We start from the raw sequence: 18,133 nt of genomic DNA, 5'->3' as shown, positions 1-18,133 counted from the left end.
CCGAAGACTGCAACGCGAATGATGTCCACCTTTATTGAACTAGTTGTTCTGTTTTGGAGCCCATGGACATCGCAGCCGCCACACGGGATCGGAGTATCCTTTTACATAACTGTCCTACCCACCAAATCAGGTCATCCAATGGTATCTATCTGGGTGGACAGATCAGTTAAAAAAATATGATCGGTGTGTTTAGTGCGAGTTAACGTTCTCGATAGCGTAAAAGTTAAACCAATTTTGTATGCAGTTGGAACAGCGCCCCTAGCGGCAAACGTTCGCAAACAATCCCATTCCATACAAATATGAGCTAACTTTAACGCTATCGAGAACGTTAACTCGCACTAAGCACACAGTTTCTCTTTGGTTACACAACTGCCGCGTGGCAGTGGTCAGCCAGCGAGCCGAGCGCCGTAACCTAAACAATGATCCAGCGAGTATCAAATGAACACAACACAATGTAAATATAATATTTATTATAATACACCTTTATGTTCATATAACTTCAATAGTAACGAAAACTGAAACTCTATTACGATACATACGGAGCGTTGGAATATATACACTTACAATAACATCTACAAATTAATTATATATTATAGTTTTTTACTTTGAACACTTATATAAATACAGCTGTTTGGGCTTTTCATACGCATAAGAGATAGAAAAACTAAAAAAAATATCTAATAAGTAATTACAATTGATCTTACAATTAACTGTGAAACAATATTGTTTTTTTTAAACAATGCATGACGTCATAGGTGGGTTGTGCATAATCTATGGTTAGCTTGTGGATTATTTCGGCACCAAATGACGTCACGCGTTTTGAATTGCGCTTAGCTATCTTTTTAAGCTGAAAATAAAGTTGTAGCCGGTTAAAAAATTATAAGAATAATTTTCAACGATACATGACTCGGTATGTATGATGGGTGCACATTTTGGTTAACTTCGATTTCAATTTAAACTTTGACATATTTAAATCAAGTCTTAACAAGCAGTCTGCGTATGACCGAATTTGTTTAGTCTAATCGCTTTATCTCGTCATTATCATGTCTTATGGTTTACCTCAACTAATGCGATAGAATTTGAACCTAAATAAATAGTTTACTTGCCACTGTTATAAAATAAGCTTTAACAATGCTATATTCGTGTGTTTAATCATGCTTTTTTTTTGTTAATAACCCGATGTAAGAGAGCCGTACGTAAAGGTGTTAGTATGTTAACAATATTAGCTGAATCCGCAATGTAAAACGTACAAAACATTTTTGTAAGAATTTCAATATTTTCAAAGCTAGTGACAAACATTTTTTTAACCAGCAAGAACCTTTGCGTTCACAACTGTGGGCTCACAAAATTTGGAATTAAAAAAGGGTGCATGTACGCGCGTAAGAAGTTATACTTTATTTTTATTAAATTTATTTCTTTTTCTTTTTTTAAATATTAAATAATTAATAATAAATATTTAACGTTAATAATTTAATAAAATTTAGTATGAATTATAATAAATAATAATTTTGTCATTTATATTACTAAAAAATGAATGCTAATAACACTTTTTTTTACGAGTGTACATGCGCGAAAGTTCACCTGCGGCTATATTCAGACTCGCCAAGTTACGTCGGTGTAATGAGCGATTTAGTGGGCAACTTCATTCTGTTAATTTTACGTCACGGTGCGCGCGCATCGTTAAATTTCACTCTCATTAATTTTTCATAACGCGCCTAAAGTATAACTTCAAAAAAAACAGCGCTATTAGCAAATCGGTTTGGTTTCCCCAGTAAGATGCTGTTAGTCAGTATTTTCGAGTTTTGTACGTATGCGACCACAATTAAACATCAAGTTGTGCGAGGTCAACGGCCTGAGGGAGCGCGGGGTGGTCATCAACTATCTTTACATTACATTGCGGGTTCACGAGGATGACATTTTTAAAACTTTTTTATTGATTTCAATAACAGAGGAGTGAGTTAAGGATATGTGATAATGGGTGGTCACCATCGCTCATAGATATCAGCAATTACAGGGTCAAGGTACTGTATACAGAGCCGGATGATACGGGACATGAAATATCTTTGGAAAACGCATCGTGGAAGAGAGCAATGGTTCCGGGGGTAAGAAACTCCAATGCTAGGTGGTACAATGGTAAAAACGTGTGTAATATTTAGATCAGTAAATAAATATGGATTTTTACTTTCTTTTATTGTAGTAGTCCGTTTTGGCTTAGAGAACGATTCTTACACACTGTGTAATGCCAAATGACTTCTTCAGGAGTTTTCACGTTAAGATTAAAAGCCACAAGGGTAGGGCTCTCTGAGAAGCTGAAGCTGTTTTTGGAAAACAATATGTGACCAATACAGAACCCGGGAGTTGGAGGCTTCTAATGATATTCACGAGCATCAACATGTGTTACCAGCTGCATATCGATGGTGACCGTGGTGTTGCTAGATTTTAAATTATTTTCACGCAGCTGTATCGCAGTGCCAAAATAAAAATACAAGTCAAAACATTAAAAATTATAAATTAAAAAAATAAATGCTTATTTTTTTAGACTGGCAAATTTAAACGCCCTTTTAACAGATAAACTATATTTATTCTTCACTTTATAAACGCAAACTATTAAAATAAAATACATAAAACTACACTATCCCTTTCTAGGTTATATCTTCATTCAATCCAATAAATAGATATCTTGTTATTATTTCTTATCATACTTAGGAATGATTTTTATAATTATTATTACAAAAAAAAATTGAAATAAAAAAATATGTAGAAATGTTTTAAAACACAACAGCTTCTATTTATTTCGAGACGAAGGATCATTATGGGCCGTGGTCATCATCAGCGTCGTTGCCATCGTCAAACAGACCATTTTATAATTTAAAAAAAAAAAGGTTTGGCTAAAAGCAAATACTTTATTCCTAGTCTAGCGTCTCTTTGCGTAGCATATTGCAATTTACCACTCAAACTTTTTACTAATATCATTAGTGATGCACATTGGCGATTTTGAAGTGCCATAGTTTTCTGTAATCACATAGGCGATTATGCGATACCGAAATAATATGCGATCGAAAACAGTGACAAATTAACATCACTAAACTCAACTTATTTTTTACACTGGCAACACGGCTAACAAAGATGTGCTCGACCAGGTAATAGTTCCATCCTTTTTATTTGCTCTAAATGAGAGAGAGAGAGAGAGACAGCGCGATCCAAAAAACAAAACTGTAAAATATTGATGTATAATGCATTATATTGTCGTCTAAGTTGTACACGGTAGTCGCCAGGCCCCGGGTTCGAGTCCCGGACAGCTGCGCCTGTATCAGTAGCCGTACTTCTCCTGGATGGAGGACACGACGCCGTTGGCCAGCGACGACAGGCGGCCCGCCACGCGCGTCACGCCCGCGCGCACCGACTCGCGCACCTGCGGGGCCAGGGGGGACCGCCGGTAGAATCACTTAGAGTAACTTAATCGAGTCCGAAGCTCGCAGCTTCGCGACGATATCACAAATCCAGAATTCAAATCATCAAGACACGAAACATTCTTGCGGAAAAAAAAACACACTTTATTACTGGTGGTAGGACGTCTTGTAAGTTTGCACTAAACTCAACTGTTATCATGTAATTATAATAACAGTCGACCAATATTAAATGCGAAAAATGATACCAGACGATTTTCTTTCTTTCTGTTATAGTTTTCACAGGTCTCCCAGTACAATTAGACTCGTGTGTGTGAGTGTGTGTGGTGTGTGTTTTTTTATATTGCTTAGATGGGCAGATGAGCTCACGACCCCTGATGTTAGGTGGTCACCGGAGCCCATAGCCCATAGACATACATACAACGTAAATGTCGCCACCCACCTTGAGATATGAGTTCTGAGGGCTCAGTTTTACAATACAACGGCTGCCCCACCCTTCAAACCGAAACGCACTACTGCTTCACGGCAGAAGTAGGCAGGGTGGTGGCACCTATCCGCGCGGACTCACAAGACGTCCTACCACCAGTCCACAATCGGACATCATAAATATTGTTTGAGCGGAAGTAGCAGCATGCGAGACAAGGACAGCGCTATACTGCGTCAGGGGGAGTTGGGGGGGGGTACGTACGTCGTCGAGGTGCGGCGCCGACACGGAGAACGAGGGCGGGCGCTGCGGGGCGGAGTCCCCGAAGTACTCGGCGGACGAGATGCTGCTGCTGCCGCCAAACCTGGACGCCGTGCTGCCCGACGTCTCCCACGAACGATCCTGGATGCGCACACAAATCTAGTTGAATATATTTCAAGATCCCAAGGCGCAGTAGCGGAACACGCATTGCAGCTCTGAACCAATATAAGTTGAACAGGCCGTAGCCATCGTAACCAAACTTATTCTTTGCATAGACGGGTGAACAAGCTCGCAGCCCATCTGGTGTTACTGTCATCACTGTTTATTAACTGCAGACATAAGTGAATGCCGCCACCCACCTTGAGACATGAGGTCTACGTCGCAATTATGTGGTTGAACTTCTAACCGCGGCCGGCTCGCGACAACAAGCAGGGGTGGTGATGCCCAAGTGTCGAGTGTGGGCCAAAGTGCTCGCAAGGGGCGGCGCTGAGAGAGCTGATCTATCTGAATTTAAAACACAGACGATATTGAGGTCGCACCTGCTCTCCGAAGAACTGCGCGGAACTGATAGCCTTGGCCGAGCCGAACTTGCGCACGGCGGAGTCATCTTCGGGCTCTGGCGCGTTCTTCTTGGCGCGGGGGCGGGGCGGGGCGGGCGCGGGGGGCCGCTCGTCCGCGAACATGGAGTGCACGGGCCGCGCCGGCTCCGGCTCGATGTGCTGCGCGCTCTCCAGCGAGAACTTGCGCTCCGGCCGGTCCGCCTCACCGAACATCCTGTCCAGAGCGCGGCTGTTGCTGAAGGGCTCGCTCCTGGATACGAGCACAACGGTGTCTGAAGCATTATTCAACTTCGCGATGCACACACGTAATGAAAGCTTTAGGTCAGATTTATTTTATGAAAACTCTTTTTTTTTTAATCTTGAGAATCCACATCTAAACTATAAGCACTTATTGGTGGGAACGCGAGGAGTGCAGTGGTGTGATTTGTTTTATTTTATCTATTTAGTGTTTCTTCAGCTTAAATGTGTAATAATGGTGGTTTATTAACTGTTTAATATCTGTGAAAGTACACAAATGTGGGAAAATGAAACAAAGCCACTGGAAATATCTTCTCGGGATCCTCCAAAAAGTCCACTGAAAAAATCTCAGTAAATAACCACCATTTTACTGAGATTATATTTCATCCCCCCATCTCATTTCAATTAATTTCATCCCAGTTGATTAATGTCTCAAATTAATCATCTTCATTTCATTTCATTTCACTGCATATTATCATTTTTCATCAAAATAAGATTATAAATTAAAATATGACACGACTTAAAGGTCTTAGTTACCAGGTCATAAAATCCCATAAAAAAAAATCTAAACTGTAATCTAAATTGTTTTGGTGAGGTTTGTTGTGCGTTGGTTGAGTTGTCCTCCGGTAAAACCTCATCGGAGCGGTCAATAAAACACTACGTATATCTATTCGCGTCATCGACCGCGGTGGATCTCTGCACGTTAACCACTGACTGACTAACGTATGTTGTAGACATGAGCATAACAGTACTCTATGAAGTAATGCCATATGGCATGACATTCCGTACCCCGTAATATGGCATTAGAACAGTACTCAGTACCGTACTCTAAACATGTCCTGTCAAAAATATGCCTGTATTGTTTAATTTGTATAGCCCGCTAACAATTACTATGTCTTATTGTACTGAATGTTCGGGTTATCGGTTATAAATTATAGACCTTTTATTATTACCAAGTAAACTCTATACAAGTTTACTTTAGATTTTTTTAAATGTATAAATAAAATTAATAAATATTTACATTTTTAATTACAACTTATAAATAGTAAATAATTGCGACATTTTTTTAACGGACCTCTAGATATGAACCGACCTTTATTTAATATGTTTTGTCATTCTGTGGATATGAACATAGACTATACACTTAATATTTGATAGATATGAACGTCATGCTTAGTGTTATGTGACATGTTAAATTTTACCGGGTAATAGGTACTGTTACAGTACGCGGTCGTGCTATATTACGCGTACTGCATGGCGCATAGTACTTACACATGTCTAGTATGTTGCTCATTACTATAACTGCATAGTAAACTAAGCGGGGCGGGGTATCATTCCCCTACAGTTTCAACAAAATCAATATCCTTCTCAAGTATCCGGTCTGCTGATCACAAAACAGGGCGGCTCGCGTACCTGATCATGGTGAACGAGGAGGTGAAGTCGTCGATGTCGTCCAGGTGCGTGGGTGGCGCTGCGGACCCCTCCTGCTCGATGATGGTCATGTCCGACGCGGCCGAGTGGGACACGCCGCTGATGGGACGAACACAACATATCTCAAACTTTTTTTGGCAAATAAGGTGGTTTCCATAACCCAGAGGCGGATTATCCGTAAAGCAAACTAGGCACGTGCCTGTATAGTTACATGGGGCGCGCGAGCTCAGAATTTTTAAATAAATAAAGAAAATAACATATCGACGATTAAGAACTAATTATAGATCAGCATTTCTATCTAAATCTATAATAGATTATATTGCACAAGCACCGATATACTCGTATTATGCAATATTGCGGGTTTTTTTGTGTTTCGCGCATTAGCGTAAGTACAAGGGTCTTGGTCTACTAAAGCCTAGGGTTTGATGATACAACGTCATCGTAATTGCAAAAACAACTAGTTAAAATTTATAATATTATGATGGCCATTTATGGACGGTACAGGGGCGCCGATAAAGTGATTGCCTAGGGCGCTCTGGAACTCTGGACCTTTAATCCGCCACTGCGGCCACCTAATATTACTGTTACGCCGGTAAGATTAAACGCCATCTGTCGCCGAATAGCAGAAACGAATATCGAAGGTACTAGAAAAATCGAAAACTACAACGCCATCTGTTGTCAGATAACACACATAGAAGCTATTCGACTTGCCCAGAATGTTCTGGATAAATCTAGGGATATCGTATAGACTATAAAAGCGTTGCAGAGATGGCACGAAGTCAGTTAGTAATCGGAATTACTCGAAGCCAACGAATCACCTGAAGCGAATTGAGAATTTTAAAGTGCTCATTTAGTGTTCTACATGTTAATAGAGTTTTAATTTGTACTTCAGTAGATTTTTTTATTTATCCGGAACCCCAGCGCGTAACAGTACATAGTCATCATCGTTCATGGATGTGAGCAGTTCAGGACCACAGCCAGCCCGAGGCATGCTACAAATTTAGACAGTATTATTGTCTACATTTATTTAAACTAATCCAACAAAAGGACTAACGGCGTTCTCATGGGAACATACACCCGCAATGCTTCGGTCCTGATGGAGACATCAGCCTGCATTATTAATAATATACTTTAAATATATTCACGAACAGCTTCCATGAGGTTTGTTTTTACTATAGCACTATATTTATTTAAAATCTTATTAATTACAGGCCCCTAGCCCAGCTGTATAACGTAAGCTTATTATTATTATTACTTACGATGTGTTCGCCCTGTTCGCTCCAGCTATACCCAGCCGCTCAGAGTTGGGCTTGTTGCTGGGTTCCCGGTACGCCAGTCGCAACGAGGCCACTTCCTGTTCCACGTTCTCCAGCGTGGCTCTCTGCTCCGAAGCCTTCGTCTCCATCTTGAGCTTCTCGGCCATGATAGCCTCGCGTTCGATGTCTTCAAAATTAGCTGACACCTTCGTGGCTCCCAAACCCTTACGCGCGCCCAGCTGTGTGATAGTACTACAATTCTTCACTACCGTGTTATAAGTAACAGAGACAAGAAGGAGATGGAACATTCAGGCTCTGAATGCCAAGTACTCTTTAACTAAAAAGAGGAGACTGCGGGATGGGTGGGGAGGGGTCCTGCACTTCAGGTGCTAGTTGTCAGGAAAACTAATTACTTGTGACCAATTTAACAACAAGAAATGTCCCGCAGACCCATCTGCATTCTATTTAAATTAATAATAATTATGAACTTGAAATAAGGGCTCAGAAATGTAAGTCCCTATTCTAAATATTATATAGATAGAGTATTAGATTAAATTAAGAGAAATATAGGGTTACCATTTTAAAAAAAAAAAAAATTTGAGGGTTGAAAGGCTAATTGGTTTAAGCGACATTTTTGAAACTTTAGAGGATAGCCAATTAAAGTTGTAAATTTGGCAAAAATATCATAACAAAAAAAAATCTTCAACTATTTGAATGGAGTAAACTTAATTGAAGTTCAATTAAAAAAATCGAACTGATGATGCTAATCTATACTAATATATGTAAATCTACAGTGGTTTTTACGGATGTTCCGTTATAACTACTGAACCGTGCCTTCGATTGACTTGAAACTTGGTATCCATGTAGAAAATACATGTACCCAGTGGATAGGCTAATATTTATATGAGTGTTGGACTCCCTACACCAGTTGCAGGGGCGTTAATGATGAGAATCTTTGTGGGGGTGAGAAATAATAATGTTAATTTTAAATGCCCAGCCAAGCGGACGAGTACAGCTAGTATCAGATAAAACGCACCTTTAGTTACAAAGATAAATGTCGCGTATTAAGTGAAATTCGCTTAAACCAATTAGCCTTTCACACCTTCGTATGTACACCAAGACTACAAACCCCGGTTCGTTTGGCAGCAGGTTTCCTGCTCCCGATGGTTGACGGGCGAGGGGTGTCAGCGTTCGATCCCAGCGCTGGACCAGAGTCCCATAAACGAGCTTCTGAACTCAGGGGCTCCTGTTTATTGGCCTACAACCATAAGTCATTATTGCAGAAACCGGTTCGTAGACGACCGTCATACAGTGTGTCATAATTCAAGCGTCAAAACTTCTGTTGGCATAGGACCCAAAGCGCTAAACATGTATGTCGAGACCAGCTTTGACATGACAAGCGACCCCGACCTCTACAAGCTTTTACTTTAAATCCTTTACCCACAGTAGAAGGATACCTCGTCAGCTCATTTCCCTAAGATATCCTAAGAGATCCCTTTCCTCCCCCCTCAAATACTCTTTCTCTTTTTAATTACTAACTATCTCGAGTAGCAGAGCGTATTATAAAGCCCGCTCAGGTCGATATCGTCATCATGTCTATTCCTGTCGCAAATGAAACAAACGAACCAGTCTGAAAAGCGGAATAGACCTCATTCCATTACATCTGAGATTTCGAACACATACATCACTAAGCAGGCGGTTGTAATCATGGAATGCTGTGTGCTTAGTGCGAGTTTTTTAACGTTCTCGATGGGGTAAAAGTTAGCTCGTATTTATATGGAGTGGGATTATTGCGTACGTTTGCCGCTAGGGGCGCTGTTCCAACTGCATACAAAATGGGGTTAACTTTTACACTATCGAAAACGTTAAGAAACTCGCACTCAACACTCTGTATATGAAATACGAAAATCGCTAAGGTATCATGGGTTACGATTTTCTCTGCTCATTCCGTACACGAATGGGTTTAATGTTCAAATTAAGACCCCTAAAAAACCTACAGCACAACTATTGCTCAATCATGACGTTGTCGGGTTTGGACTGACGCATCTGATGAACGAGGTTTTTATCGCTAGAGCACAAGCGCAGTTAACACTGTCTATTATATGTACAATAGACATCATGGCCATACGAAGCTGTAACACTTTTTATTCCAAATAAACGCACAAAGATAAATTTAAAAAAAACAACAAAAACAATTTAACAACACAAACAACAAACACAAAAGCTCTGCAAGTTACGAGGTGTGACTTTAACAGATTTATTATTATTTGACTGTTAATAAAGTAAGATCGTAACGACTTTTTTTTTTTATTGCCGTTGTTGGTAGACGGCCGTCGCCCATGGACTTCAACAATGCCAGGGGCAGAGCCAAGCCGCTGCCTACCGTACATACCTACATATTTCTTCATGGACATATAAAATGTAAAAACATACATCGAAACAATATTGATTTTTTCGATTTATTTAAATTATTTTCTAATAAAAAAACTACATTAATTGGAAAATGAGAATAAAATTTACATGAACAAGTCACATGAAGTATTATAGAAATTAAAACCGCAATTATTACTTCAAAACGATGAGCAACCATTATTTTACTTGATAAAGAAAAAAACACTTTTTCATATTATTTTGATAAGTTATGACCACACGAAAACGAAAAACAAAAGGGATAGCATAACAAAATCACTCGCTAAATAATGTAGAGACAAAGCACACACTATGTATACGGACAAATGGTTGGTTCCGTGTATAATGTGGTTTGTAAGCTTGTCAAGTGCCGAGGCAACGAAAGGCCGTTCGTTTTAAGGGATATTTTTCATTAAATTTCAGTCTTATTGAGGAATTCTATGACGTATTATAAAAATACGAAATTTAGCATAGTTACTGTACCACACTGGTGTCCTGTTTTTGCTTCGCAGCAATCACACATTACGCTTTTCGCTCCCCTACTTATTCGCTGGCAGCCTATAGGCTAGCTTCGCTCCGGCTGGATGAAGAGTCTACACGGTCTAAGCCTGAGAGAGTTTGCTAACACTAGCCCTAGCGAGAGCAGTGCTTCGCTGAATCGATGACCAGATGGGAATCGCTATCCAATGTGAAGATCCGGCGAGAAACTCAGTGGGTTGTGTCTATATGCTGGTTCGTCGAAGAATAGGACGGCGAAAGGTCCGCGGACCGCATGAAGAGCCTAACATTCCGCTCGGAAGTCCTTCTAACCTAGTTAATCTTTTTGTGGTGAAGCGGTAGCATTTATCTATGAGTTCCAGTAATCGGTTTTTTTTTTTTATTGCCCTTGTAGGCAGACGAGCATACGGCCCACCTGATGGTGAGTGGTTACCGTCGCCCATGGACTTCAGCAATGCCAGGAGCAGAGCCAAGCCGCTGCCTACCGCAAAAATTAGCCCTCGTGGTAGTCTGTTTTTGACAACTATAAATTAATTGGTAGTTAAGGCATATTTGTTTTTATATCACGTACTGTAAATATGCAGGTACGTGATGAAAGAAATATATAATTCGGGGAGAAAATTAAAACTGTATAAAATCACTTTACACTTGTTACGTTTGCCTTCTATAACATCGAAAAATACGACACAAATTAAAATATTACTAGAGGTCCCCTGGTAGTCGAAATTCGACAATAATTAATTGGAATTGAAAGTTTGTACACTATTATGATTGTATTTTATACTTCTATAATCACAAATTTCGCCAAGACTACACTATAAAAAATATTAACAAAGGCAAACAATATTTAATCTATTCTCAATTTGACAACAGACGCCAAGAACAAAAGTTTCACAATAAATAGTATGCATGCGTGTGTGCGTCAAATACATGGTATGTAGTGTGTGTAATGTTTTCTTTATTGATTTAATGTATCTTTTATGCATTATTTTAAATAAATATTAGCATTGTGCACTTCTTCTTTATATTCTCTATAAGTGTGGAAAATTTCATACTCCTCCGTCCGCGCAATTTTTGTAAAAAGGGATACAAAGTTTTTGCTTCACGTATTAATAATATAAAGATTTATCGGTGAAAAGATCATAATCTTCATGTGTCATAGCAGCAATATTAAAGAAATTTAGTCTTCTGCATACACACCAATGTTTCTATTTCGAAATTGTTATTAAATATCCCTTAAAACAAATCGTTCCTTCACTGGCTGGGGCACGTCATTATACAATTATGCACATAACAAACCTTAAAGTGATTACTGACTATTTTGGCCAATCTAATATTAAAAATATCTAATCATACCTTTGTTTAGTTACAAATTATAAAATTTTGCCAAAGAAAGTTTGATCTGATTTTCATCATAACATTACTCATAATGAGCCCATAATAATGATAACAATTGTGTATAATTTTTTTCATAGCACTAAATCACTTAAAAAAATATCACATTAGAATGTTTGCATTATTTAAGATAAAGAGTTATTATGGGTTGCACGCGTAACTGGAATCGGCTATTCATTACAAATCATTAAGACTACACTTATAACATTACTGGTGGTAGGACCTCTTGTGAGTCCGCGCGGGTAGGTACCACCGCCCTGCCTATTTCTGCCGGGAAGCAGTAATACGTTTCGGTCTGAAGGGTGGGGCAGCCGTTGTAACTATACTGAGATCTTAGAACTTATATCTCAATGTGGGTGGCGCATTTACGTTGTAGATGTCTATGGGCTCCAGTAACCACTTAACACCAGGTAGGCTGTGAGCTCATCCACCCATCTAAGCAATAAAAAAAAAAACATTTTGTGGTCATTCAACACATATTAACCCGCATTACGTGTCATCTAAAACGCCGCTAATTTTTATCTGCTTATAGAAGTAAAATCTGCTTCATTTTTCCAGTTTCGTTTACGTAATTAGTTAATGCGGGTAGTTTCAATATATTTTTCAAAATGATTCCTCAACTAACTAAAAATTCCTTAAATGACCTACTAAAAAACCTAATCCAAGACCTAGTAGGTTATTAAACTTCCTCTTGACGGGTATCATGGATTTTTTACAACAAATTATCCTATGAGTCTTTGTATAGAAGATACAGAAAGCAGCACTGCTATTCTAGTATGAAACATTATATTTCAACTTCCTCTGAGGAAATAGCTTTTAGCTGAATAAATTCTGTGGGAGTAAGAATTTTAAACACATAGTTTTACTACCACTACTACTATAAAATTTACTACCTAACATTTTGGAATCTATAAAAGTTTGTTAGGTGCATTTGTGTGCGTGTTACCTGGGAGGCATTTGCAAACTCGTTTGTGTTAGTGCTTGTCGACTTTCCGTGTTGTGAAAACCAATCTACCTCGGCCTCCTTATTCTCCTTGGGCTCCGGTGCTGTAGCTTCTATGTGTAACTGTAATAATTTAATTGAAATATTAGTGAACATGAATTCACGTCCATTTTATACAGTGTAGGATCAAGATTCTTATAAGAAAAACAGTTGGTGTAAATGAAGCAATCATTCCATAAACTGTCAAAAAATAGAGTTGAACTATTCACTTAAAAAAAAATCTTGGCAGACACCACTGTCTGTGAATGTTGAGCTCTCAAGTTGTTAAATAAAATTAAGGACAATTTAGTTAGGTTTGTTGTCAAATACTACTCTCATGGTTAACTTTTAAGTAGAACTGTCGTTTTCGTCACAAATCAGGGAAATTATGAATCTACTATTTTGGTAATGTTAAACATGGGCAGAAGAATCTTCGAGTGGAGACCAAGTACTGGCAAATGCAGTGTGGGACGGCCACCCACAAGATGGACCGACGACCTAATGAAAATTGCTAGCTCGCGTTGGATGCAGGTGTCAACGGACCAGCCATACTGGACATCAATTGGAGAGGCCTATGTCCAGCAGTGTACCGGCAGAGATGAAGATGAATCATGGGCACTTTCACTACGTGCGACGGTGACTACTCAAAACCAGACCCATGATAAGTTATGATGATATGTTCACTCTAGCGCGCTGGCACCAGGAGGACGGGACGACGCGTCGGCGGCTGCGGACTGCGATGCGGTCCGCATTTTCGTCGTCGCTGTCGTCGCCGAACATACTGTGGAAGAGCAACCCGGTCGGCGGTGTATCGCGTTCCGACCCGGCAGGCTGGTTCTGGCCCAGCGGGGTATCCCGGAACACCAGCGGCATCGCCCGGGCGGCCTGAAGGGCCGCCGTACCGCGGAGACTGACGTCGTTGGTCGTCGACTATCGCCTCGACGACCCGTCGGTCGGGCGTCCTCGGGGTGGCGCCGCGTGTCTGGTTGTAGTGTTGACCGCGGGAACCCCCCTACTCTGACCGGGTTTTGACCCCGGACGGAGATCGGACGCCGGGTGTAAGAGTGCAGGGGAGTCGTTTAGTGGGTGGGCCCTAAATTCCTTGGGCCCGCGGTCTGCTCTCAACACCTGCAGATCATTGAGTCTCACATACCCCGCGCGCCCCCTAGGCGCGGAGACCTCGTAGGAGGTTCGGCCCTCGGCCCGGAAAAAAAAAAGATGATATGTTATATTATATTATTATGTTATATGATAATTTCATTATTCCATGATATCCCATGATATGTTATATGATAATTTCATTATTCTTTACTAAGCTAAGTAAGGATGACATTAATCATTGTAATGAATCTAGAACAGCATTATCTCAGCATAACCACTACATATTTTACACTACTACACTATGAAGTATGTATTAAAAAAAATCAATATGTTTAATATTACAAAAGTACACAATGTGAAACATTTCACAACACACTATCTTGTGCAATTATGTGCTGCGTTGTTGTATGATAATGAAACATTGTAAATATTTCTTATATTTAGGTTAAAATAGTGATTGACTTTTATTTTTACTCGAGACATGTGATTTTGCTATACCAAAAACATATGCCTCTGACAAATATACCACATATTATGCCACAATAATGTTTAATTGCTGGTTTTGCCAAAAAATATATATATTCACATATGTTGTGTACAATGCGGAAAATAAGAGATTAAGAGGAGAGAGCTTCATAGATGGATTTTAAGCTAGGCCCATACCAATCTTGAAATCTCTGAAGCTATCTGGGTTGAAAGGGAATGAAGAAAACAATACTTAGAGATGAACTGAATACCAAAAAAAATTGTCAAGCAATTAAACTTTAACTAGGATAAGTAGGAAAGCAATTAATTTAATTCTAATTAAGTAATGATGGTGAGACATAAAGCCATTTATAGATTGATATCTTTCAACAAAACTATACTTATAGTTAACAAAGTAAATTAACTTATTTAACATTAACTTGTAATATTTGCTATGTGTATGTGCTATAATTCTCATGTTGTATTTGTTATTTTAGTTATGTGTTATTTGTTCTACACACACTTATCACTTTTTATTATTATTCTCATTATCCTCTCGCAGGTCTGCTGGAAGAGATTTCTCAAAGAAATAAGCAGTGCCTTTGTACATAATTTTCCTATTACTCTGTACTGTGTCTTGTTTTCTGTGTGTACATAAATAAATAAATAAATAAAATAAAATAAATAAAATCCAAGATAACAATTTTAAGATAGGGACACTATTTCCTGATGTGTGTATATTATTTTTGTAGACACTACCCTTGCTGTGACTAATGTTAAATATGAACTAATCAATTTCTTTAAAAGCTAGTGTGTCACTGATCGGTATTATGCCACTCTGAAGTACTTACAACAATACAAGTTTCAACTCAAAGCAGATACACGGTGCATTGATTCATTAAACACAGTAAAATTAATCAATATTTGTGTCTATTCTATACCATTCTTATTTTAAATTCATGATTTTATCTTTGCATACGAAATGGCCAAATTCTAGTAACTTTTGAAGTCGTAATGGTCTAAAGGATAAGTAACTAAGTAATAAAAGAGAAAAAAAATCTTGGCTTCACTGTAATAGACAACAATAACAGGGAAGACAACATTGAAATATGTGCACAAAATACCCTTGATGTAAAGGAACAAGCGCAGGACAGAGTGAAATGGAGACAACTTGTGAGGGCTCTATGTACCAGTGGAGTACCCTAGGACTACAACAACAAATATTCTGGGGGAGAAAAGGCGCAGAGGCTCAGGAGGCTCAGGTATGTATGACAGATGGAGCAGTATCAGGCTGTGAAATAGGTGTTCCTTGGTGTCCCGAAGGGAGACCCAATACTGCTGGTTTGACACTGTGGAAAAGGATCTACATAAGCTCCAAGTATCAGACTGACATGGTATTGCATAGCAACTGATGAATAGCAGCATTTATTGTCAGAAGCCAAGATCTACTACGGGGTCACAGTGCCAGCTCTGTACTATTTGACTCCATACAGAAGAGAGCCATTTGGATTGTCAATAGTCTCATTCTCACAGATCATTTAGAATCTCTGGGTCTACAGAGTAACTTCAGTTCACTCTGTATTTTGTACCGTAATTTGTGATTATGACTTTACACCATGTAGCCTATGAACTTGATCACCCATTTATGCAATAAAAAAAACTGTAGATGTTTACTTCTGATTTCAAAATAAAAGTACATATTAAACTACAAGAACCTAAATAAGATCACAGCAGACACTTGTTACATTCGCATTGGGTACAACAAAGTCATGTGATAATAAATGTAAGCACTCAATTGTTAAATACAGAATATAGAAGTTATTATAAAAGATCTGAAGGACATCAAGCATCAGTTAATAATTGATACCCTTCTACTAACTAACCTTGGTCCCATGTGTTTTCATAGCCTGTTCAGAGAGTAAATTAAGTTTGTCACGATACATCTGTGCCACTCGTGAACTGTACTTCTGACGAGCATCCTCTGTCACCAGCCCGTGGGTGCGGAAGAATTGTATCTGTTAAAAAAGAATTTATGTAGAATCAATTGTTATTTTCTGTGTCTTATTTAGTGATTATCACATAATAAAAAAAATTGATGTCTAATTGTAATTTTTTTTGTGCGTTGCGGATGTTTGTGATGAATTGATGAATGTGTGAATGTTTTTTTTATTTTATTTTCTGCATTTTCTTTAAAACACTTTGAAAACTTGTAATTATGAATTTCAATTTGTTATTGACTTTACAAGAACCTTACAGCATTTATGTTCCCGCCAAGTTGCATGTTTCTCAGCTGTTTCCATGTCCAATTAGTGTCCAGTTGAGTCGAACGAACGAAGGTGAGATGGACTCCCAAGCTTCGGTGCACCGCCGAGCAGTCGAGACATATGAATACACCGTACGTCACAGATGACCACGTAGGATTTTTGGCGTTGCAGTCGAAACATGCCTGAATATTTCAGTAAAATTGTACACAATAACATCAAAACAATAAATAAAAACACATTCTATAAGTTAAATATTAACGAATTATACACACTTTATTAGCAGGAATCGCTCGTAATCTTTGAAAAACTGCTTCAATATCGCTTTTACTCGGCCCAGAGTCAGCCATTTTCGAGATGTCACACGTTCACATTGACAAAACCCGTCAAGTGTCAACTGTTGTCAATTCAATGACAGTAACAAACCCAACGGCACTAAACTCTGCTAAAACGTAGAGTAGACCAGGTGCATTGGCATGCTCTGAGACTATCTTATGCATTAATCAATGTACGCATTACGATAATTTAATATGGAAATACGTTGACATACAACATCGAAGATATTCGAAAAAGCTAAATTTATGTATTTATAACTTTATATACTAGACAGTATAAAGGCGGACTTAATGACATAGGCATTCTTTAACAGTCTACCTACCTTAGGGGAGTGCAGAGATGAAGCTTGGTAGGTGTAGTGTGAAGGTGATATTACATAAATATATGTGTATATATAACATACATAATGTTTATAGATACGAATCATCATCATCATCATCATCAGCCTTTATCTGCCCACTGCTGGACATAGGCCTTCCCCAATGCCTTCCACATAATGCGGTCCTCCACCTTCCGCATCCAACGACTTCCCGCCGTGCGCACTAAGTCGTCAGTCCACCTGGTTGGAGGACGCCCCACGCTCCTTGTCCCCATCCGTGGCCTCCATTCGAGGACTTTCCTCCCCCACCTGGCGTCGCTGGCTCGACAGATGTGACCGGCTCATTGCCACTTCAGCCTGCTAGCTTTGAGAGCTATGTCGTCGACTTTGGTTCTCCGTCGAATTTCTTCGTTCCGGATTTTGTCCCTTAGAGAAATACCTAGCATAGCTCTCTCCATCGCCCGCTGTGCGACTCTTAACTTATGGGCCAGCCCTGCCGTCAGTGTCCAGGTTTCCGCGCCGTAGGTCATAGATACGAATACTCGTACTTAAATAAATACATAAACATAAATATATACATATAAAATATTAATAATTGTATACATCTGTACTAGACTAAGTACGATACGTTAGTGAAGCGATAGTAGGAGAAAATACCACTGCCAAATGCTGAAGATACTTTTTCAAGCGAATGCAGACTAATTACATAAAGTAATACATTATTAAATAAAACAAAATAACTATAACGTCAGGATACCAAATAAAGCTTACTTTGACCGTTGATGTATATT

The 18,133-nt window shown here is 39.1% G+C and overlaps 1 protein-coding gene across 2 annotated transcripts; it reads right to left on the bottom strand.

Moving 5' to 3' along the window:
• Positions 1 to 453: 453 nt before the first annotated feature.
• On the bottom strand, positions 454 to 17,135 carry LOC101746692 (ADP-ribosylation factor GTPase-activating protein 2). Of its 2 annotated transcripts, XM_004922767.5 has the most exons (10): positions 16,963 to 17,135; positions 16,681 to 16,872; positions 16,310 to 16,441; positions 12,825 to 12,944; positions 8,706 to 8,834; positions 7,580 to 7,815; positions 6,303 to 6,419; positions 4,632 to 4,902; positions 4,096 to 4,233; positions 454 to 3,412 (listed from the first exon to the last, which is right to left on the bottom strand). In XM_004922767.5, the coding sequence occupies exons 1-10, from the start codon at positions 17,035 to 17,037 to the stop codon at positions 3,311 to 3,313; spliced, it is 1,512 nt and encodes a 503-aa protein (XP_004922824.1). In that variant the 5' UTR covers positions 17,038 to 17,135; the 3' UTR covers positions 454 to 3,310. The 2 variants fall into 2 exon arrangements, with proteins under 2 accessions (XP_004922824.1, XP_062527986.1); XM_062672002.1 differs by having other exon boundaries at positions 454 to 4,233; positions 16,963 to 17,125.
• Between the last annotated feature and the right edge of the window lie 998 nt (positions 17,136 to 18,133).

Source organism: Bombyx mori, chromosome 14 (genome assembly GCF_030269925.1).
Source record: "Bombyx mori chromosome 14, ASM3026992v2".
In the NCBI taxonomy this organism is placed as follows: Eukaryota; Metazoa; Arthropoda; class Insecta; order Lepidoptera; family Bombycidae; genus Bombyx; species Bombyx mori.
Note: the sequence above shows the minus strand (reverse complement) of the source record. Positions and strands in the feature narration are given on the sequence as shown.